At 44.5% G+C, this 21,150-nt stretch overlaps 1 protein-coding gene across 1 annotated transcript in view; it reads right to left on the bottom strand.

Annotated features, from left to right (window-relative positions):
* Positions 1 to 1,097: 1,097 nt before the first annotated feature.
* Positions 1,098 to 21,150, bottom strand: part of DRG1 (developmentally regulated GTP binding protein 1) — a 34,749-nt gene continuing 14,696 nt past the window's right edge. Inside the window, exons 5-9 of the mRNA XM_515085.8 lie at positions 14,848 to 15,017; positions 11,843 to 11,973; positions 8,489 to 8,656; positions 8,089 to 8,211; positions 1,098 to 1,412 (exon numbers count right to left, since the gene is read on the bottom strand). Coding sequence (XP_515085.2) covers positions 1,313 to 1,412; positions 8,089 to 8,211; positions 8,489 to 8,656; positions 11,843 to 11,973; positions 14,848 to 15,017 — 692 coding nt within the window. The 3' untranslated portion in view covers positions 1,098 to 1,312. The remainder of the gene's footprint in view (positions 1,413 to 8,088; positions 8,212 to 8,488; positions 8,657 to 11,842; positions 11,974 to 14,847; positions 15,018 to 21,150) is intronic.

The following is a 21,150-nucleotide window of genomic DNA, read 5'->3' as shown; positions in this document are numbered from 1 at the left end:
TGTGAACACACAAACCTGCTTTGATCACACCAGTTGCCTCACTTGCAATGCACCTTCGCCCAAGTTATTGGCTGAAGCCAGGACTTTCATGGGGATTCAAGCAGAAAGTCTGGGTTATGGGAAAGAAGGCATTTAGTTGGCCGAGCACGGTGGCTCACACCTGTAATCCCAGCACTCTGGGAGGCTGAGGCAGGCGGATCACCTGAGGTCAGGAATTCAAGACCAGCCTGACCAACATGGAGAAACCCCATCTCTACTAAAAATACAAAATTAACGGGGCATGGTGGTACCTGCCTGTAATCCCAGCTAATCAGGAGGCTGACACAGGAGAATCGCTTGAACCCGGGAGGCGGAGGTTGCGGTGAGCCGAGATCATGCCATTGCACTCCAGCCTGGGCAGCAAGAGCGAAACTCCATCTCAAAAAAAAAAAAAAAAAAAAAGAGAAAGAAAAAAGCATTTTAGTGGCCCAGCTGGCAACATAGTTCAGCTCAACATTCAACCCAACACTGATGATGTACAGCTGTGCTCTGCATAGGGCAGACAGCCCAGTAAAAGGCTCGGTGCAACAAAAGCCAAGAGTCATTGAGTACTTACAAATTGCTTAGCACAGTATTTGACATGTAAGTACCATCTCCCTCCATTACTAACAATCACCACCGCAGAAAGTAAGTGCTATTACTATCCCCATGTTACATGAGGAAACTGAGGCTCATAAAGGTTGGGTAATTTGTTCAGGGCTCCACAGCTAACTAGAGGTGGACCTGCAACTTCAAACCCTGATCTGCCTGGTCGGAGTACTTAAATTACATGATCTCCCAAAATAGGTTAGCCTTGCGGGGAGTGATCAGTTAACTTACATAAAGTCCTTCCTCTCTCCAGTATCATGTGGGAAAGACTACTTGAAAGGACTGAAAGCCATATCTAGTTTGGAAGGGGTTCCCATAAGTAAACATCAAATAAGATGCAGCATGTCATATTTTTATCCATTTCACACTCAAGATGAAGTTCCCAAGGATCCCTTCTGTAGCTGCTTCACCGTATATACCCTTCCTCATTCAGCCCATCCCAAAACAAATTCTGACAATGACACATGAGCTGCATGTAGCTGACCAGCCTACCAGATCTTTTATGCAGTTCGACATACAAGGTGACACCAAGGTAAGACAAATGAAGTTCCAGTTTGGGTGCCTCCATCTCCCTCCCCTGGATCCTGATCCAGTGACTGCCAAAACCAGAAAGAACTGGGGTAGGGTGCTTGATCATGGGGAACGCTGTTGTGGTTCGTCCGGCAGATGGGAAAAGGGAAAGGTTTCACTTCTTCACAATTTGAATGACATCCTCGTCCTCCAACGTATGGTCTTTACCCACTTTCTGAGGATTGTGTTTCACAGAGAGACCCCAGACCAAAGCACTGTATGGAAGGGAAAAAGAACAGTCAGTGTAAATAATAACCTAGCTTCCGCCCTATTTGCCTGGATGCCACCTTTCTGCTCAGATTTAGTATCATACCCTTAAGAACCATAGACCTACAAAAGCTTTATCTTCCCTAGCAGCATGAGACACTGAAGCCTTAACATAAAAGCCGGTAAAGACTTCTGGAAGTTGTGTGGTTCCTCTTATTGCAGAAAGTCAAAGACAAAAAACATGTTTAGTATAAAGAGCCTAGTTTAAAATTAAAAGAAAGCATGAATTTGTTATAGAGAAATACCCTGGGCCAGGCACAGGGGCTCATGCCTGTAATCCCACCACTTTGGGAGGCCGAAGGGTGTGGATCACCTGAGATCAGGCGTTCAAGAAAAGCCTGGCCAACATGGTGAAACCCCGTCTCCACTAAAAATACAAAAATTAGCTGGGCATGGTGGCGGGTGCCTGTAATCCCAACTACTCGGGAGGCTGAGGCAGAAGAATGGCTTGAACCCGGGAGGCGGAGGTTGCAGTGAGCCAAGATCATGCCATTGCACTCCAGGTTGGGCAACGAGCGAAACTCCGCCTCAAAAAAAAAAAAAAAAAAAATCCGTCTTTAATCTTCATAGAGAAATACCCTGAAAATTTCAGACTGATTCTTACAGATACAATATCACTTATAGACTGTTAGAGAATACCTGTTTTTGCTGGGTTTCCTGAAACCATCAGTGGGTACTGACAAGAAATTAGGGCCTCCCTCTTCAGCCATGCCAGGAAAATCTTCCTCCCTAACCAGAAACTGTAATTGATATGTCCTCCCGATTTACTGGAATATGTGAAGGTAATTTATATCCATGGGCCTCCAAACTTAAGAATATGTTGTGCTAGAGATGAAAACTGGTGAATAAGACACCGAGACCTGCCTCACAGAGACTAAGAACTATGTACCAAGAGTAAAAAAGGTGGCCATATTGTTATTATATTATCATTGAGTCAAAACCTCTTTTAAAAATCTATATTCCAGGCCGGGCACGGTGGCTCATGCCTCTAATTCCAGCACTTTGGGAGGCTGAGGCGGGTGGATCACGAGGTCAGGAGTTCGAGACCAGCATGGCTAATATGGTGAAACCCTGTCTCTACTAAAAATACAAAAATTAGGCCAGGCATGGTGGCTCACACCTGTAATTCCAGCATTTGGGAGGCCCAGGCGGGCGGATCATGAGGTCAAGAGATCGAGACCATCCTGGCCAACATGGTGAAACCCCGTCTCTACCAAAAATACAAAAAAATTAGCTGGGCGTGGTAGCACGCACCTATAGTCCCAGCTACTTGGGAGGCTGAGGCAGGAGAATCGCTTGAACCTGGGAGGCGGAGGTTGCAGTGAGCCAAGATCGCGCCACTGCACTCCAGCCTGGGCGACTGAGTCTCTCTCAGTCTCAAAAAAAAAAAAAAAACACACACACACACACACACAAAAAACACAAAGCACAGAGTAAGGGATCAATGTGGTCAAGGACATGAAGGAAATGGAAAAGGGATAAATGTTATAATTAATTAGGCCTGAAGATGAAAGTTTTCTATTATTAAGAGAGTTGTACCAGTCTGGGCAGCATGGAGAAACCCTAGCTCTAGAAAAATAGAAAAAATTAGCCAGGCATGGTGGTTTGCACCTGTAGTCCCAGCTATTTAAAAGGCTGAGGTGGGAGGATCGCTTGAGCCCAGGAGTTCAAGGCTGCAGTGAACCACGATTACGCCACTGGACTCCAGCCTGGGTGGCAACAGAACAAGACCCTATCTCAAAAAAAACAAAAAGATAGTTGTGCAATAATTAAAGAAAAAAAAAACAGTAAAATAAGAGCAAATAAAATCCTGTTTGCTTCGATATGTTTCTTATCTGAGACATTTTTCTCCCCTTTTTAATTCCCTGGTAAATTTAAAGTTCTGAAGGTTTTTAACAATGTTTTGCCACCATAGAAGGAAAGAGCTATATATAAATCTACAAAGTTTGAAAAAGGACAGTGTTTAACTTTTTACAAAAGTCATCTTTACCAGTTAAAGTAACTGCCAAAGCATAATGTTTTGACTGTGGTGGAAATTAGCACTTACATGTGGAATATAGTTGTTTTATATATAAGGATCTGAAGGTCAATAAAGGACTTCACTCTCTCAGTACTCTTAGGATCAGAAACAAGTTTTGTTTTTTCTTTGTTTGGTTGGTTTTTTGAGGCAGGGTCTCAGTCCGCTGCCCAGGCTAGAGTACAGGGGGCATGATCATTATCATGGCTCGCTGCAATGTCAACCCTCCTGGGCTCAAGCAATCCTACCTCTGCCTCCTGAGTAGCTGGGACCACAGGTGCCTGGTACCATGTCTGGCTAATTTTTTAATTTTTGATAAAAACAGGGGTCTCACTATATTGCCTAGTCTGATCTCACACTCCTGGACTCAAGCAGTCCTCCTGCCTTGGCCACAAAGTGCTGAGATTACAGGCGTGAGCTACCACACCTAGCCCTATTTTCTTCTTTTGTTTTTAACCCTTTCTCCTATTCAGAAAAAAAAGTGCGGTGGGCACAGTGGCTCACGCCTGTAATCCCAACACTTTGGGAGGCCGAGGCGGACAGATCACGAGGTCAGGAGATCGAGACCATCCTGGCTAACATGGTGAAACCCCGTCTCTACTAAAAATACAAAAAATTAGCCAGGCATGGTGGCAGGCACCTGTAGTTCCAGCTACTCGGGAGGCTCAGGCAGGAGAATGGCATGAACCCGGGAGGCGGAGCTTGCAGTGAGCCGAGATCGCGCCACTGCACTCCAGCCTGGGCAACAGAGCAAGACTCCGTCTCAAAAAAAAAAAAAAAAAAAAATGGGGAAGGCCGGGTGCAGTGGCTAGTGTCTGTAATCCCAGCACTTTGGGAAGCCGAAGCAGGAGAATCGCTTGAACCCAGGAGTTCGAGACCAGCCAGGGCAACATAGGGAGACCCTGTCTCTACAAATAAAAAAAAAATTTGCCGGGCATGGTGGCATACACTTATGGTCTCAGCTATTCAGAAACTGAGGTAGGAGGATCGCTTGAGCCTGGGAAGTCGAGACTGCAGTGAGCTGTGACAGAGCCACCGCACTCCAGCCTGGGAGACAGAACACCTGTCTCAAAAATAATACTAAGTGGGAAGGCTAAAATGAACCCTGTAGTGGCCGGGCGTGATGGCTCACGCCTGTAATCCCAGCACTTTGAGAGGCCGAGGCAGGCGGATCACGAGGTCAGGAGATCAAGACCATCCTGGCTAACACGGTGAGACCCCATCTCTACTAAAAATATAAAAAATTAGACGAGTGTGGTGGCGGGTGCCTGTAGTCCCAGCTACTGAGGAGGCTGAGGCAGGAGAATGGCGTGAACCCGGGAAGCAGAGCTTGCAGTGAGCGGAGATGGCGCCACTGCACTCTAGCCTGGGGGACAGAGCGAGACTCCATCTCAAAAAGAAAAAAAAAAAAAAATTAACCCTGTAGTATTGAACTAGAATCAGAGATAACAGTATAAACTCATGGTTTTTAGGAAAGATGGATAAATGATGGATAGTGAGGAAGGATAAGACAGATACAGAAATACAGATGTGTATATAAGCATCATTAGTATCCATACATGTATTTCCTAACTTTATTTGCTGAGAGGGCCTACAGGCAATGATAACCTACTTGCTAACAATGAGCACACTTAGCACCCACATCTTGAAAACTGGGGCTCCTTGGAGAAGTGACTAATTTTCAGGGCTAGTGCAGGCAAAATCAATGTCATTTGGGAACATCTAATTATTAACACTATCAAAAAGTAAGGAAAGGCTGGGCACGGGTGGCTGATGCCTGTAATCCTGCACTTTGGGAGGCAGAGATGGAAGGATCACTTGAACCCAGGAGTTTGAGAAGCCTGGGCAACATTGCAAGACCCCATCTCTACAATAAATAAATGGCTCATGCCTGTAATCCCAGCACTTTGGGAGGTGAAGGTAGGCGGATCACTAGAGCCCAGGCATTGGAGACCAGTCTGGGCAACACAAGTCGGACCTTGTCTCTACAAAAAAAAATAGAAAAAACTAGCTGGGCATGGTGGCGCACACTTGGAGTTCCAACTACTCAGGAGGCTGAGGCAGGCTGAGGCTTGAGCCCATGAGATCAAGGCTACAGTGAGCTGTGATCGTGCCACTGCACTCCGGCTTGGACAACAGTGAGACTGTGTCTCAAAAAAAAAAGGAGCTTATCAAAAGAACACAGGGGCCAACATGAAAGAGTTCCTAAAGGCCAAAGCTTTGTAATAATTTGAGCAACAAAATAATAATAGTATTAGATTACATCCTATAGAATAAAATAACCAAGAGCTCATACTGATAGGAATTATGAGTTAAATAAAGAAGTGGTAGCTCTAACACACAGAAGTCCAAGAATCACCATTAGGCCAGGCGTGGTAGCTCATGCCTGTCTGTAATCCCAGCACTTTGGGAGGCTGAGGCAGGCAGATCACCTGAGGTCAGGAGTTTGAGACCAGCCTGACTACTAAAAATACAAAAATTTCTACTAAAAATACAAAAATTAGCCAGGCACGGTGGCACACGCCTGTAGTACCAGCTACTCAGGAGGCTGAGGCAGAAGAATTGCTTGAACCCAGGAGCCAGAGGTTGCAGTGAGCTGATATCGTGCCACTACACTCCAGCCTATGGCTAGGTAAACACCATAGCCATAAATGTCACAAACAAGCCTCACCAGTAGATGCTAATAGCAGGCAAAAATCTGAAGAGAAAAAGGACTTTCACAGTCTCAAAAGTACCCCGAGATACTTATAAAATACAAAGAGAAAAATACTACCTTCACGGCAGAGAAACCCACCCTACACCAACTTAACCAAGTAATCAGTGTGAATATTATCATCGGTGAGGTATATCAACATCATGAATCTCATGTATTGATACATTGAGAAGAACATATCATTATTTTTGTGGTATTCTTACCAAAAATGCATAATCTCATTTCAATCATGAGAGAACACTGGACAAACTCAAACTAAGGAATATTCAATCAAATAACTAGTGAACACTCTTCAAAAGTGTCAAGATCATCAATGACAGTGAAAGTCTAAGGAAATATTACTGGTAGACTAGAACACAAGACTACAAACAAGTAACAACTAGATGCCACACAGGTTCCTGGAACACAAAACAGACACTAGTAAAAGAAAAAGTAATAAAATTCAAATAAGATCTATAGTTAACAACATCATACCAATGCTTATTTCCTGTTTTTGATAATTTTATAGTAATGTGAGCTGTTAACATTAGAAGTGGGGTGAGAGATAAAAGGAAACTTTGGGCTGGGCGCAGTGGCTCACGCCTGTAATCCCGGCACTTTGGGAGGCCGAGGTGGGCAGATCACAAGGTCAGGAGATCAAGACCATCCTGGCTAACACGGTGAAACCCCGTCTCTACTGAAAAATACAAAAAAATTAGCCGGGCGTGGTGGCGGGCACCTGTAGTCCCAGCTACTCGGGAGGCTGAGGCAGGAGAATGGCATGAACCCTGGAGGCAGAGCTTGCAGTGAGCCAAGATTGCGCCACTGCACTCCAGCCTGGGCGACACAGCGAGATTCCGTCTCAAAAAAAAAAAAAAAGGAAACTTTGTGCTGTATTTGCAACTTTGCTATTGGTCTAAAATAAGTTCAAAATAAAAAATTAATATGCTGGGCATAGTGGCTCACACCTATAATCCTAACACTTTGGGAGGCTGAAGCAGGTGAATCGCTCGAGCTCAGGAATTCAAGACCAGCCTGGGAAACAAAGCAAGACCTCGTCTCTAATAAACATTTTTTAAGGCCAGGCATGGTGGCTCATGCCTGTAATCCCAGCACTTTGGGGGGCTGAGGTCAAGAGTTCAAGACCAGCCTAACCAACATGGAGGAACCCCGTTTCTACTAAAAATACAAAATTAGCTGGGCATGGTGGGTGGCACATGCCTGTAATCCCAGCTACTCAGGAGGTTGAGGCAGGAGAATCACTTGAACCCGGGAAGCATAAGTTGCAGTGAACCAAGATCACGCCATTGCACTCCAGCCTGGGCAACAAGAGCGAGACTGTCTCAAAAAACGAAAAATTAAAAATTAGCCGGGTATAATGGTGTGCACCTGTAGTCCCAGCTACTCAGGAGGCTGAGGCATGAGGACTGCTTGAGCCCAGAAGATTGAGGCTCCAGTGAGCTATGATCTCACCACTCCCTCCAGCCAAGGCAACAGCAAGACCGTCGCAAAAATAAAATAATTTTTTTTCAGCCTGTGTCAGCAGTGAAAAATGTAAGAGATTAGGGAGGTTTTGCCCATGTTTAAGGTTTAGAAGGGGGCTCAGTACCCAGTAGAGGCCAGTGTGACATTGGCAGGAATTATTAATATTTGTGTTTGCCAAGAGGAAGATGAAATAATGAGGGAAGGTCAGGGTTGTTTGTGTCATCAGGCTTCCTGACCTAAAGAGGTTTCTAGAGCTCTTCCTATTCTAATTAGGCACGGTTTTAAGAAGACACTGCAGAGTTCTAGCCAAGCAAACATTTCAGTAGCCTCCTTCCTGCCTTCTTTTTTAAAATGCTATCCTAAGAATTACTAGTTAGTAAAATTGGTAACTCATAGGAAAAAGGAGGGACCACAGGCCCATGATACTTACTATTTAAATTCTTTGATAAGATTTTTGTGAATCTTCATGCAGAAATCCTCCACTGTGGTCCTGGAGTAAGGAAGCACCACTGGGGATGTGTAATCTGGTAACTGGCCTTTGGGTTTGGTGTAACTAGAATAGAGAGGGCATAAAGATTACTGCCTTCTTAGAATATCTCATGTGTTGAATGTATAGCAACCCTCCATCACCCCTGACATCAGACCAGGACAACCTCCAACTTAAGGGAAAAAGTGTCCTCAATATGACCTAATGACCTAGTAGATAATAGGAACCAATTTACTTATATTTTCAAAAAGAGCCAGATTTTGTTAATGAGCTCCAGAAAGTATCATTTTAGGACAGTCTGGTTAATTCCTATAGCAACATTACCCTATCCACAAAGACTTACATTCTCACTAGTTTCAGATAGTCCCAGATCTTTTCCAATAGGTCATCAAAATTCCAGCGGTGATGGGCAGAGATGGGTACACAGTGAGGCACCTTATAGATGATATCCAATTCCTCAATGGAGATTTGGTCAATCTTATTTAACACATAGATACAGGGGATATAAACTCTACAGAAATTGAAGAAAAACAGGGTATTAGTCTGGAGTTGTTGACAAAACTGTCAGACTGTTGAACAGCACACACTCACCCAGACCCAACTGGCGCTCCCAAGAGGGACCATAAGTAGCAGATCAGCCAGAAAAAGAAAAAAGAAAAAGAAAAAGTGAACTATGGGTTGAAAAGTAACAGAAGTCAGGCCCTAGTACCAGCCACAAAGCTAATTGCTAGGAAAGCATACTGCAGTGGAAAGAACACAAGCTTTGAAGTGCTCAGACTGATTCTAATCCCAGCTGGCCCTCCACATATGCAGGTTTTGCATCCCTGAATTCAACCAACTGCAGATCAAAAACCCACAGACATGGAGGGTCAGCTGTACTATACCATTTTATATAAGGGCCTTGAGCATCTGCAGGTTTCATTATCTGCAAGGGGTCCTGGAAGCAATCCTCTGTGGATATGAAGAGGTGATGTTATGTGTCCCTAGGAAAGTCACTTAACCTCTGAGTCAGTTTCCTACAAGGCTGTTTTAAAACATAATTTATACTTAAAGACTAAAAAATAAGTGTTTTATTTATTGGTACAATAAATAATATTGGTAAAACTGATATAGCATCTACCAATGTCATATTCCTAGTGTCCAATCAATATGACAGCTAAGGTTACTAATAATTAGGCAAGCCACAACTTCTCAGGTTTAACTGCCTCACTTGTAAAATGCCTAACTGAAAACAATGGCTTCTGTTTGTTTTCAAATGAGGAGTAAATACACTCATCCAACATATAGGAACAAATGACTAGGAGAGCAACTAAAAATATTACATGCAAATGCTATGAGTAATTTTAACAGTGACTTAACTTATTAAAGTCTCAGTAATATTAATGGGCTGGGCATAGTGGCTTATGCCTATAATCCCAACACGTTCGGAGGCCAAGGCAGGCAGATTGCTTGAGCCCAGGAGTTCAAGACCAGTCTCGGCAACGTGGTGAAACAACATCTCTACAAAAAATACAAAAATTAGCCGGGCTTGGTGGCACACGCCCATAGTCCCAGCTACTCAGGAGGTTGAGGTGGGAGGATGGATTGAGCCTGGGAGTTCAAGGCTGCGGTAAGCCGTGATCACACCACTGCACTACAGCCTGGGCGACAAGAGCATGACTCTGTCTCAAAAAAAAAAAAAAGGTAATGTATCATGAAACAGATATTCAGCTACATACTCTTAGGATGGAGAAAACAGACACAGCCTGGCCTGCTCGGACTTCTGTAGGACACAGCCTATATAACTTCTCAGGTGGATTAATTCTGGAAGAGCAGACTGACCTACTACTTTCTTCAACTATCACATGACAAAGTTTAGGGGGCAGCTTAGTTTACAGCAAGTAACTGAAACGGAGAATTTCATAGAAAGAGGCTGTAAAAGAAAAAAACTGAAATGGGGAATATGACCATCATAATTAAATTTAAAAGCAAGGAAGGATGTCAGAAATAAAAACTAATCCCTCAGTTTACCCCTAAAGAAACCAAAGCCAGCAGGCAGGGTGGCTGACGCCTGTAATCCCAGCACTTTGGGAGGCAGAGGCAGGCAGACTGCCTGAGGTTTGAGACCAGCCTGGCTAACATGGAGAAACCCCGTCTCTACTAAAAATACAAAAATTAGCCGGGTATGGTGGCGGACACCTGTAGTCCCAGCTACTTGGGAGGCTGAGGCAGGGGAATTGCTTGAATCCGGGAGGCAGAGGTTGCAGTGAGCTGAGATCGTGCCACTGCACGATCCTGGGGGACAGAGCAAGACTCCAAAAAAAAAAGGGGGGGTGCCGGGCACAGCAGCTCATACCTGTAATCCCAGCACTTAGGGAGGCTGAGGTGGGTAGATCACCTGAAGTCAGGAGTTCAAGACCAGCCTGGCCAACATGAAACCCCATCTCTACTAAAAATACAAAAAATTAGCCAGATGTAGTGGCAGGCGCCTATAATCCCAGCTACTCAGGGGGCTGAGGCCGAAGAATCACTTGAACCCAGGAGGTGGAGGTTGCAGTGAGCCAAGATCGCGCCACTGTACTCCAGCCCGGGTGACACAGTGAGACTCTTGTCTCACAAAAAAAAAGAAAAAGAAAAAAAAAAGAAAGAAACCAAAGCCCCACTATCATTTAAGATAGTAACACAGGCTGGACGCAGTGGCTCATGTCTGTAATCCTAACATTCTGGCAGGCCAAGGCAGGCGGATCACTTGAGGTCGGGAGTTTGAGACCAGTCTGGCCAACATGATGAAACCCCATCTCTACTAAAAATACAAAATTAGCTGGGCATGGTGGTGCACACCTGTAATCTCAGCTACTTGGGAGGCTGAGGCAGCAGAATCGCTTGAACCTGGGAGGCGGAGGAGGTTACAGTGAGCTGAGATCACACCATTGCACTCCAGCCTGGGTGACAGAGTGAGACTCTGTCTCAAAAAAAAAAGGCCGGGCTCACACCTGTAATCCCAGCACTTTGGGAGACCGAGGTGGGGTGGATCACCTGAGGTCAGGAGTTCGAAACCAGCCTGACCAACACGGAGAAACCCCATCTCTACTAAAAATACAAAATTAGCCAGGCGTGGCGGCACAGGCCTGTAATCCCAGCTACTCGGGAAGGCTGAGGGAGGAGAATCGCTTGAACCTGGAAGTGGAGGTTGCGGTGAGCCGAGACTGCGCCACTGCACTCCAGCCTGGCTAACAAGAGCGAAACTCTATCTCAAAAAAAAAAAAAAGAAACCAAAGCCCACTATCATTTAAGATAGTAGCACAGGCTGGACACAGTGGCTCATGCCTGTAATCCCAACATTTTGGGAGGCCGAGGCAGACGGATCACTTGAGGTCAGGAGTTCAAGACCAGCCTGGCCAACATGATGAAACCCCATCTCTACTAAAAATACAAAAATTAGCTGGGCATGGTGGTGCGCACCTGTAATCCTAGCTACTCGGGAGGCTGAGGCAGAAGAATCTCTTGAACCTGGGAGGTGGAGCTTGCAGTGAGCTGAGATCATGCCACTGCACTCTAGCCTGGGCAACAGAGTGAGACTCCATCTCAAAAAAAAAAAAAAAAAAGATAGTAGGACAACTGGAATTAAGATAAACTTCTGCCAGATTCAAGATCCAATACTGTTTTCATCACAAGGCTTCCAATTCAGTCAGGCACAGACGGCACACTCAGTCAGTACCTGTTTCCTTCCACCACATCAATGAGGTCATCAGCTGTAGCATCACTACGTAGAGTCACATCGGCATTATGAATCTTGTATTCAGCCAGAATGCTCTTCACAGTCTCAGCATCCAGCTCACTCTGGGGGCACTGAAAGGGAATAGCAGATGACTAGTCAGCACAAAATTTAAAAAAATAAAAATAAAAAAAATACTTGCCAAGTGTACCAATATCCATGTACCTGGAAAATTCTAGCTAAGATGCGAACTCATTACTAAATACATCCGGGATGAGTGTCACTGACTTTTAGTAGGAAATAAATGTCCAAACTCCAAGGAAGGTGTTACACGCTGAACTGTGTTCCTCCTTCCCCCACCAAATAATTCACATGAAGTCTTAACCTCAGTATCTCAGAATGTGATGTATTTGGAGATAGGGTCTTTAAAGCGGTAATCAAATTAGAATAAGGTCATTAGGGTGGGGCCCTAATCCAATACTGGTGGTCCTAATAAGAAAAGGAGATTAGGACACAGACACACAGAGCAAACACCATATGAAGTCCCATCTGTAAGCCAAGGACAGAAGCCTCAGAAGAAATCAACCCTGCCATCACCTTCATCTCAGACTTCTAGCCTCTAGAATTATGAAAAATAAATTTCTGTTATTTAAGCCACCCCATCTGTGGTACCGTATTATGGCAGCACTGAAACTAACACAGAAATAATCTTAAATGTTCAAATTTGAATATTAAGACAGGATAATGGGAAAGATGTTTTGGGCAGGACAGCTGAAACCTATGCCAGTCAAATCATCTGGGCTCTGAAGTGTTAAATTTAGTAGGAAACTCTCAGTCCTCAATTCTGACAGAGAAGCAGCATTTGACAGAATTGGTCACTCCTATGTGAAACACTTTACTTGACTTCCAGTATTTCAAACTCTTTCAGTTTTCCTTCTCTCTCTTGGTCTAAGAAGTCTTATTTCTCTGAGTCTCTTTTCTTTCTTTTTTTTTCTTTTGAGACGGAGTTTTGCTCTTGTTGCCCAGGCTGGAGTGCAGTGGCGCGATCTCAGCTCACTGCAACCTCCGCCTCCTGGGTTCAAGCAATTCTCCTGCCTCAGCCTCCGAAGTACCAGGATCACAGGCACGTGCCACCACGCCTGGCTAATTTTTGTATTTTTAGTACAGACAGGGTTTTGCCATGTTGGTCAGGCTGGCCTCCAACTCCTGACCTCATGTAATCTGCCCACTTCGGCCTCCCAAAGTGTTGGGATTACAGGCGTAAGCCACCGTGCCTGGCCGATTCTCTTTTCTTTTCTTTCTTTCTTTCTTTTTTTTTTTTGAGACGGAGTCACGCTCTGTCACCAGGCTGGAGTGCAGTGGCGTCATCTCGGCTCACTGCAACCTCCACCTCTTGGGTTCGATTCTCCTGCCTCAGCCTCCCGAGTAGCTGAGATTACAAGTGCGTGCCACCATGCCCGGCTAATTTTTGTGTTTTTAGTAGAGACAGGGTTTCACCATGTTGGCCAGGATGGTCTCCATCTCTTGACCTTGTGATCCGCCCACCTCGGACTCCCAAAGTACTGGGATTACAGGTGTGAGCCACTGCGCCCAGCTCTCTTTTCTTTTCTATCTATACTCACATCCTTGGTGATCTCAGTTAGGCCCATGACATTAAAGTTGATAATCACCAAATTTATATATCCAGCCTAGATAATTCCTCATGCCTTCTTTTTTTTATTATTTTTATAGAGATGGGGTCTCACTTTGTTGCCCAAGCTGGTCTTGAACTCCTGGGCTCAAGTGATCCTCCTGCCTCAACCTCCCAAAGTGCTGGGATTATAGATGTACAGGCATGAGCCACCATGCCCAGCCTACCCCACATGCCTTCTTGACTGAAATACCTGGATGTCTAACTGGCATCTAAAACTTAACATCCTGATCTTCTCCTTCCCTCCAAATCTATTCTACCAAAAGTCCTACCATTTTAGTAATAAGAGTTCTTTTTTTTTTTTAGCTCAGGAAATAAAAAACATGGCTGGGTATGGTGGCTCATACCTGTAACCCCAACACTTTGGGAGACCGAAGCAGGAGACAGCTTGAGGCCAAAAGTTCAAGACCAGCCTGGGCAACATGGCAAATCTCCGTTTCTACCAAAAAAAAAAAAAAAAAAAAATTAGCCAAGCCTGGAGGCATGTGACTTAGCCCTAGCTACTTAGAAGGCTGAGGCAGAAGGGTCACTTGAGCCCAAGAGTTTTGAGCTAACAGTGAACTATGATTGTGCCACTGTACTCCAGCCTAAGCAACAGAATGAAACCGACCAGCCTGGCCAACATGGTGAAACCCCGTCTCTACTAAAAATACAAAAATCAGCTGGGTGCGATGGCAGGCACCTGTAATCCCAGCTACTCAGGAGGTTGAGGCATGAAGCAAATGCTCTTCTTCAAGATATCCACTTGGTTCACACCTTCATGTCACCTCAGTAAAGACTTCCCTGACCAACGTTCTTAAAACTGCAACCCTCACACCAACACTCTATCTCCTTTCCCTACTTTGTGTTCTTATATTTATCATTGACGAATACATTATATTTTACTCATTAACATTGTTTTCTATTCTATCCAATTAGAATATAAAAGCAGGGGGTTTCACTATTCCCTCTTCCATTCCTGCCCAGAGCCTAAAATAATGCTTGGCCCGTGGTAGGCACTCTATAAATTTGTGTTAAATGAATGAAAACAGAAGATATTGGCGGCCATCTACTTTATGCAAGCATAATATTGGTCCACACGCCCATATCATCCCCAATAGATAATCCAAAAGAGGAAATAAGTAGCAAAGGTAAGTCTGAGACTGGCTCCTATCCTAATCTTGAAGTTTTTCTTGTCAGTCATTATAAAGTCATTGTGTTATCTCAATTAGTGCAGGGAAAAGCCAGGAAATTTTCCAATGTCAGGGTCCATGCACCCCAATCCACTCCCCATTCCAATTCCTGCAGCAGCCTGCCCCATGTCATATTCCCCACTTACAGTGGCTGTGAGATTAATGCCTCCCTTGTCCTTCTTCTTAAAGCCAATGTTGGGGGGTTTGCTGTTCAAGCGAATGCCAAAGCCTTCCAGCTCATTTTCAATTATCTTCTTATGTCCCAAAGGTTTCAGGACATCCAGAACAATCAAGATCAAGTTACAGGTTCGGGCCACTGAAGAGTAAGAAAAAAACATACGCAAGAAAGTTCAATAAAGCCTTAACTAACCCAAATACTCAAGTAGAGGTGTTTTTTCCCCCTACATTTAAGTGTCAAAGGATTTTTCTGTAATACATACATGCATACGTGAAGTTCTTATAGCTACAGAAGATTTATACCAGAAGTCAATTTGCTTTGTATGCCATGAAATCAGCACCTATTTGCCCAAGAGTTGACACATTTTCTGTTGCCCAGGCTGGAGTGCAGTGGCACAATCTTGGCTTACTGCAACCTCTGCCTCCCGGGTTCAAGCGATTCTCCTGCCTCAGCCACCCCAGTAGCTGGGACTACAGGCACATGCCACCATGCCTGGCTAATTGTATTTTAGTAGAGACGAGGTTTCCTCATCATGTTGCCTGGGCTGGTCTCGAACTCCTGAGCTCAGGCAATCCGCCCACCTCAGCCTCCCAAAGTGCTAGGATTACAGGCGTGAGCCACTGCGCCCACCCTTGGTTAGCAAATTTTTAACCAAATTTACTGAGGTACAATTTTTTTTTTTAATTGTATCCATGTTAAAGCACACAGTTCAATAACAAATGTATATACCTGTGTGACCACCAAACCAATCAAGACATGGAATATTTCCATCACCTACAGCATTCCTTTGTGCCTCCTTTCAATCTTCCCCACTATTGCCAGCCAACCACTGATCTGCTTTCTGCCACCATAGTTTGCACGTTTTAGAATTTCATATAAATGGAATCATATAAAATATATTATTTTGGCCTAGCACAGTGGCTCATGCCTGTAATCCTAGCACTTTGGGAGGTTGAGGCAGAAGGATTGCTTGGAGCCAGGAGTTTGAGACCAGCCTGTGCAACAAAGTAAGATTCAATCTGTACAAAAAAAAAAAAAAGTAGTCTTTTGTGCCTGCATATCTTATTTTTATTAATATATATTTATATTTATATTGACAGAGACAGAGTCTCGCTCTATTGCCTAGACTGGAGTGCAGTGGCATGATCATAGTTCACTGTAGTCTTTAACTCCTGGCCTCAAGCAATCCTCCTGCCTTGGTCTCCCAAACTGCCGAGACTGCAGGCATGAGTCACAGTATCTGGCCTTTTTCTATATTAAAATTCATTTGTCAAAAATCCTGCTTCCAGCTGGGCACGGGAGCTCATACCTATAATCCCAGCACTTTGGGAGGCTGAAGCGAGAAGATCACCTGAGGTCAGGAGCTTGAGACCAGCCTGGTCAACATGGTGAAACCCTGTCTCTGCTAAAAATACAAAAACTGGCCGGCGCAGTGGCTCACGCCTGTAATCCCAGCACTTTGGGACGCTGAGGCAGGAGGATCACAAGGTGAGCTGATTGAGACCATCCCGGCCAACATGGTAAAACCCCATCTCTACTAAAAATTCAAAAAATTAGCCGGGTGTGGTGGCACATGCCTGTAGTCCCAGCTACTTGGGAGGCTGAGGCAGGAGAATCTCTTAAACCCGGGAGGCAGAGATTGCAGTGAGCTGAGATTGCGCCACTGCACTCCAGCCTGGGCAACAGAGCGAGAATCCATCTACAAAAATAAATAAATAAATAAATAATTAGCTGGCCATGGTAGTGGACACCTGTAATCCCAGCTACTCAGGAGGCTGAGGCACGAGAATCACTTGAACCAGGGAGGCAGAGGTTGCAGTGAGCCGAGATCATGCCACTGCACTCCAGCCAGCCTGGGCAACAGAGCGCCATCTCAGAAAAAAAAAAAATATTCTGCTTCCATCAACTTTCTAGTTCCTCATTTTTTAAAATTCTCTTTTTTGAAGAGACAGGGTCTCGCTTTGTCACTCAGGCTGGAGTGTAGTCGCATGATCATAGCTCATTATAACCTCCACCTCCTGGGCTCAACTGATCATCCTGCCTCAGTCTCCTTGAATATCCGGGACTACACATGTGTGCCATGTCACATGGCTATATTTTTCTTTTTTTAATTTTTATTTTTGTAGAGACAGGGTCTTGCAATGTTGCCCAGGTTGGTCTCGAACTCCTGGCCTCAAGTGATCCTCCTGCCTCAGCCTCCCAAAGTGCTGGGATTACAGGTATGAGCCATTGCACCTGACCCTGACCCCTCATTCTTTTTTTGAGATGCAGTAGAGACAGCATTTCACCATGTTGTTCAGGCTGGTCTTGAACTCCTGACTTCATGATCTGCCCACCTTGGCCTCCCAAAGTGTTGGGATTACAGGCGTGAGCCACCATGCCCAGCCTCAGTGGTAGACTTTTTTTTTTTTTGAGATGGAGTTTCACTCTTGTTGCCCAGGCTGGAGTGCATTGGTGCGACCTCAGCTCACAACCTCTGCCTCCTGGGTTCAAGCAATTCTCCTGACTCAGCCTCCCAAGTAGCTGGGATTACAGGCATGGACCACCACTCCTAGCTAATTTTGTATTCTTAATAAAGACAGGGTTTCTCCATGTTAGTCAGGCTGGTCTCAAACTTTCAACCTCAGGTGATCCGCTCGCCTCAGCCTCCCAAAGTGCTGGGATTACATGCATGTACCACCATGCCCAGCCTGATTTTATTTTATTTATTTTATTTTTTTGAGATGGAGTCTTGCTCTGTCACGCAGGCTGGAGTGCAATGGCGTGATCTCGGCTCACTGCAACCTCCGCCTCCTGGGTTCAAGCTATTCTCCTGCCTCAGCCTCCCAAGTAGCTGGGACTACAGGCATGCATCACCATGCCCAGCTACTTTTTGTATTTTTAGTACAGACAGGGTTTCACCATGATAGCCAGACTGGTCTCAAACTCCTGATCTCAAGTGATCCACCCCCCTCAGCCTCCCAGAGTGCTGCAATTACAGGCATGAGCCACCAAGCAGCCATGATTTTATTTTTATTATTATTATTTTTTGACACAGAGTCTTGCTCTGTCGCCAGGCTGGAGTGCAGTGGTGCAATCTCGGCTCACTGCAACCTCCGCCTCCCAGGTTTAAGCGATTCTCCTGCCTCAGCCTCCCGAGCAGCTTGGGACTACAGGCGCGCACCACCACACCCAGCTAATTTTTGTATTTTTAGCAGAGACGGGGTTTCACCACCTTGGCCAGGTTGGTCTCGATCTCCTGACCTGGTGATCCACCCGCCTCGGCCTCCCAAAGTGCTGGAATTACAGGTGTGAGCCACCACACCCGGCCTTATTATTATTATTATTATTATTATTATTATTATTTTTTGAGACAGGGTGTCTGTGTGTTGCCCAGGCTGCAGTGCAGTGGCATGATCATGGCTCACTGCAGATTGACCTCCTGGGCTCAAGAGAACCTCCTACCTCAGCCTCCCGAACAGCTGGGACTACAGAAGCATACCACCACATCCAGCTATTTTTTTTTTTTGAGACAGAATCTTGCTGTCACCAGGGTGGAGTGCAATGGTGCAATTTCCGCTCACTACAACTTCTGCCGCCTGGATTCAAGCGATTCTCCTGCCTCAGCCTTCTGAGTAGCTGGGACTATAGGCACACGCCACCATGCCCAGCTAATTTTTATATTTTTAATAGACACGCGGTTTCACCATGTTGGCCAGGATGGTCTCGATCTCTTCATCTTGTGATGCACCTGCTTCTGCCTCCCAAAGTGCTGGAATTACAGACTATGGAATTACAGGTACCTGCCACCATGCCTGGCTAATTTTTGTATTTTTAGTAGAGATGGGGTTTCACCACGTTGGCCAGGCTGGTCTTGAACTCCTGACCTCAGGTGATCCACCCACCTTGGCCTCCCAAAGTGCTGGAATTACAGACTGTGAGCCACCACACCCGGACGGCCAGTGATATCTTAAGCCCAGTGACTGAAGTGATAGAAAAGGAGGTCAGAGAGGCAGCCAGGGGCCAGGTCATTTACCGTAGCTTGTAAGCTATGTTAAGACTTTGGGTCTCATCCCAAATAATATGGGAAAACATCAGAAGGTATAGACAACAAATGACATGATCTGACTTCTTTTTTTTGTTTGCTTTCTTGAAACAGAGTCTCACTCTGTCACGCAGGCTGGAATGCAGTGGTGTCATCTCACCTGACTACAACCTCCGCCTCCCAGGTTCAAGTGATCCTCCCATCTCAGCCTCCCAAGTAGCTAATTTTTGTATTTTTAGTAGAGATTGGGTTTTGCCGTGTTAGCCAGGATAGTCTGGAACTCCTGGCCTCAAGTGATCTGCCTGCCTCTGTGCTGGGATTACAGTCATGAGCCATCGTGCCTGGACTGATCTGACTTCTTGTACACAATCATACTAGCTGTAGTGAGAAGATACTACAGAGCAGTAGGATAGCAGCAAGAAGGCCAGTTATGGGGCTATAATGTTAGAGACAAGGCATAATGAAGGAAGTGACAATATAGGTGAAGAGTTTGGAGTCACTACGAATCAAAGGGGAAAAAAATAGAAGGTGTTGGGGAAAGTGGCTCATTATACAGAGAAAATTAAAATTGGATACCCTTCTAATATCAGATATAAGAGTAGTCTCTAGGTAAATAAAGGACCTAAAAGTATAGAAAAAACAGGAGACTATATCTAAGACCTAAGGAAAGATAAGGACTTCTTAAATAAAACTTTAAAAGCACAAACCATAAGAAAAAATAAAGAGTAGGCCAGGTGCTCACACCTGTAATCTCAGCACTTTGGGAGGCCGAGGCAGGCGGATCACTTGAGGTAAGGAGTTCTAGACAAGCCTGGCCAACATGGTGAAACCCCGTTTCTACTAAAAATACAAAAAAATTAGCCAGGCGTGGTGGCACACACCTGTGGTCCCAGCTACAAATAAAGTGTAGATTCTAACAAAATTAAGGATTTTTATTCAACAAATACCACCTTGGACAAAATTAACGGGAGAAGATATTTATAATGTCTAAAGATGACAAGGAATTAATATCGAGAGCAGTGGTATCCAATAGAAGTTTCTGTAATAATGAAAATATTCTGCATCTGTACTGTGCAATACAGTAGTTACCAGTCAAGTGTAGCTAATAAACACATAAAATGTGGTTTACATAATTGAGGAACTAAATTTTAAATTTTATTCAATTGTAATTAAATGTTAGTCACATGTAACTAGTAGATATCATATTAGACATAGAATTTAAGAGAAATATTTGAAAAACAGTAAGACAACAATCACTGCCTAGGCAATATATCGAGATTCTACCCCTAAAAAAGTAAAAATCAATTAGCCTGCCATGGTCGTACATGCCAGCAGTCCCAGCTACTCAGGAAGCTGAGAAGAGAGAGACTCTCTCGAGCCCGGGGTTTTCGAGACCACCCTGAACAACATAGTGAGACTGTCTCTCAAAAAGTAAAAAATTAGCGGGTATGATGGTACGTGCCTGTAGTCCTTAGCTACTCAAGAGGCTAAGAACAAAGGATCACCTGATCCCAGGAGATTGAGGCTGCAGTGAGCTGTGATCATGCCACTGTACTCCAACCTGGGCAAGAGAGCAAGATTCTATCTCTAAAAAAAAAAAAAGAAAATGTGCCATGAACTGAGAAGCATGATTAACTCAACCTTTTGGTAGAGTTTCCTCCTTAGCATAGTAGCCAGCATGTCAGTCACATAAGTTTTTCACTTAAGGATGAAAAAGGGGAAAAAAAAGAGTGGCTGGCCTCTAGATATATTTCAAAGGTAAAACCAGCTGGATATAACAACATAGTAGATGTGCGGGATGAAAGGGAAAAAAAGATTTGACCTAAAAGTTCTGAAGGATAAATTTGCCTTTACTGAGATAGAAAAGACTAAGGGAAGAGCAAGTTGAGGATGGGAGATCAAGAATTTCTTTTTGTTTTTTAATTTTTAAATTTACTTTCATTTTTTAATAGAGATGAGGTATCACTATGTTGCCCAGGCTGGTCTCAAACTCCTGAGCTCAAGTGATCCTCCCGCTTCAGCTAAGATCAAGAATGTAATCTTACACGTTAACTTTGAGACACCTAATTAGACATCCAAGCAGAGATATGTTGGCAGCTGGTATGCACTTCATCAGAGGGCAAATTACTGCCACACATTTCATAATCATTAGAATATAGATCCAGACATTTAAAACCAAAGAACTAGATGAAATAACTCTCATTTGGCAGAGACAGAGAAGAAAAGAATCTCCAAGATTAGGTGTTG

The sequence above is a fragment of the Pan troglodytes genome, chromosome 23, assembly GCF_028858775.2.
Source record: "Pan troglodytes isolate AG18354 chromosome 23, NHGRI_mPanTro3-v2.0_pri, whole genome shotgun sequence".
Classification (NCBI taxonomy): domain Eukaryota; kingdom Metazoa; phylum Chordata; class Mammalia; order Primates; family Hominidae; genus Pan; species Pan troglodytes.
Note: the sequence above shows the minus strand (reverse complement) of the source record. Positions and strands in the feature narration are given on the sequence as shown.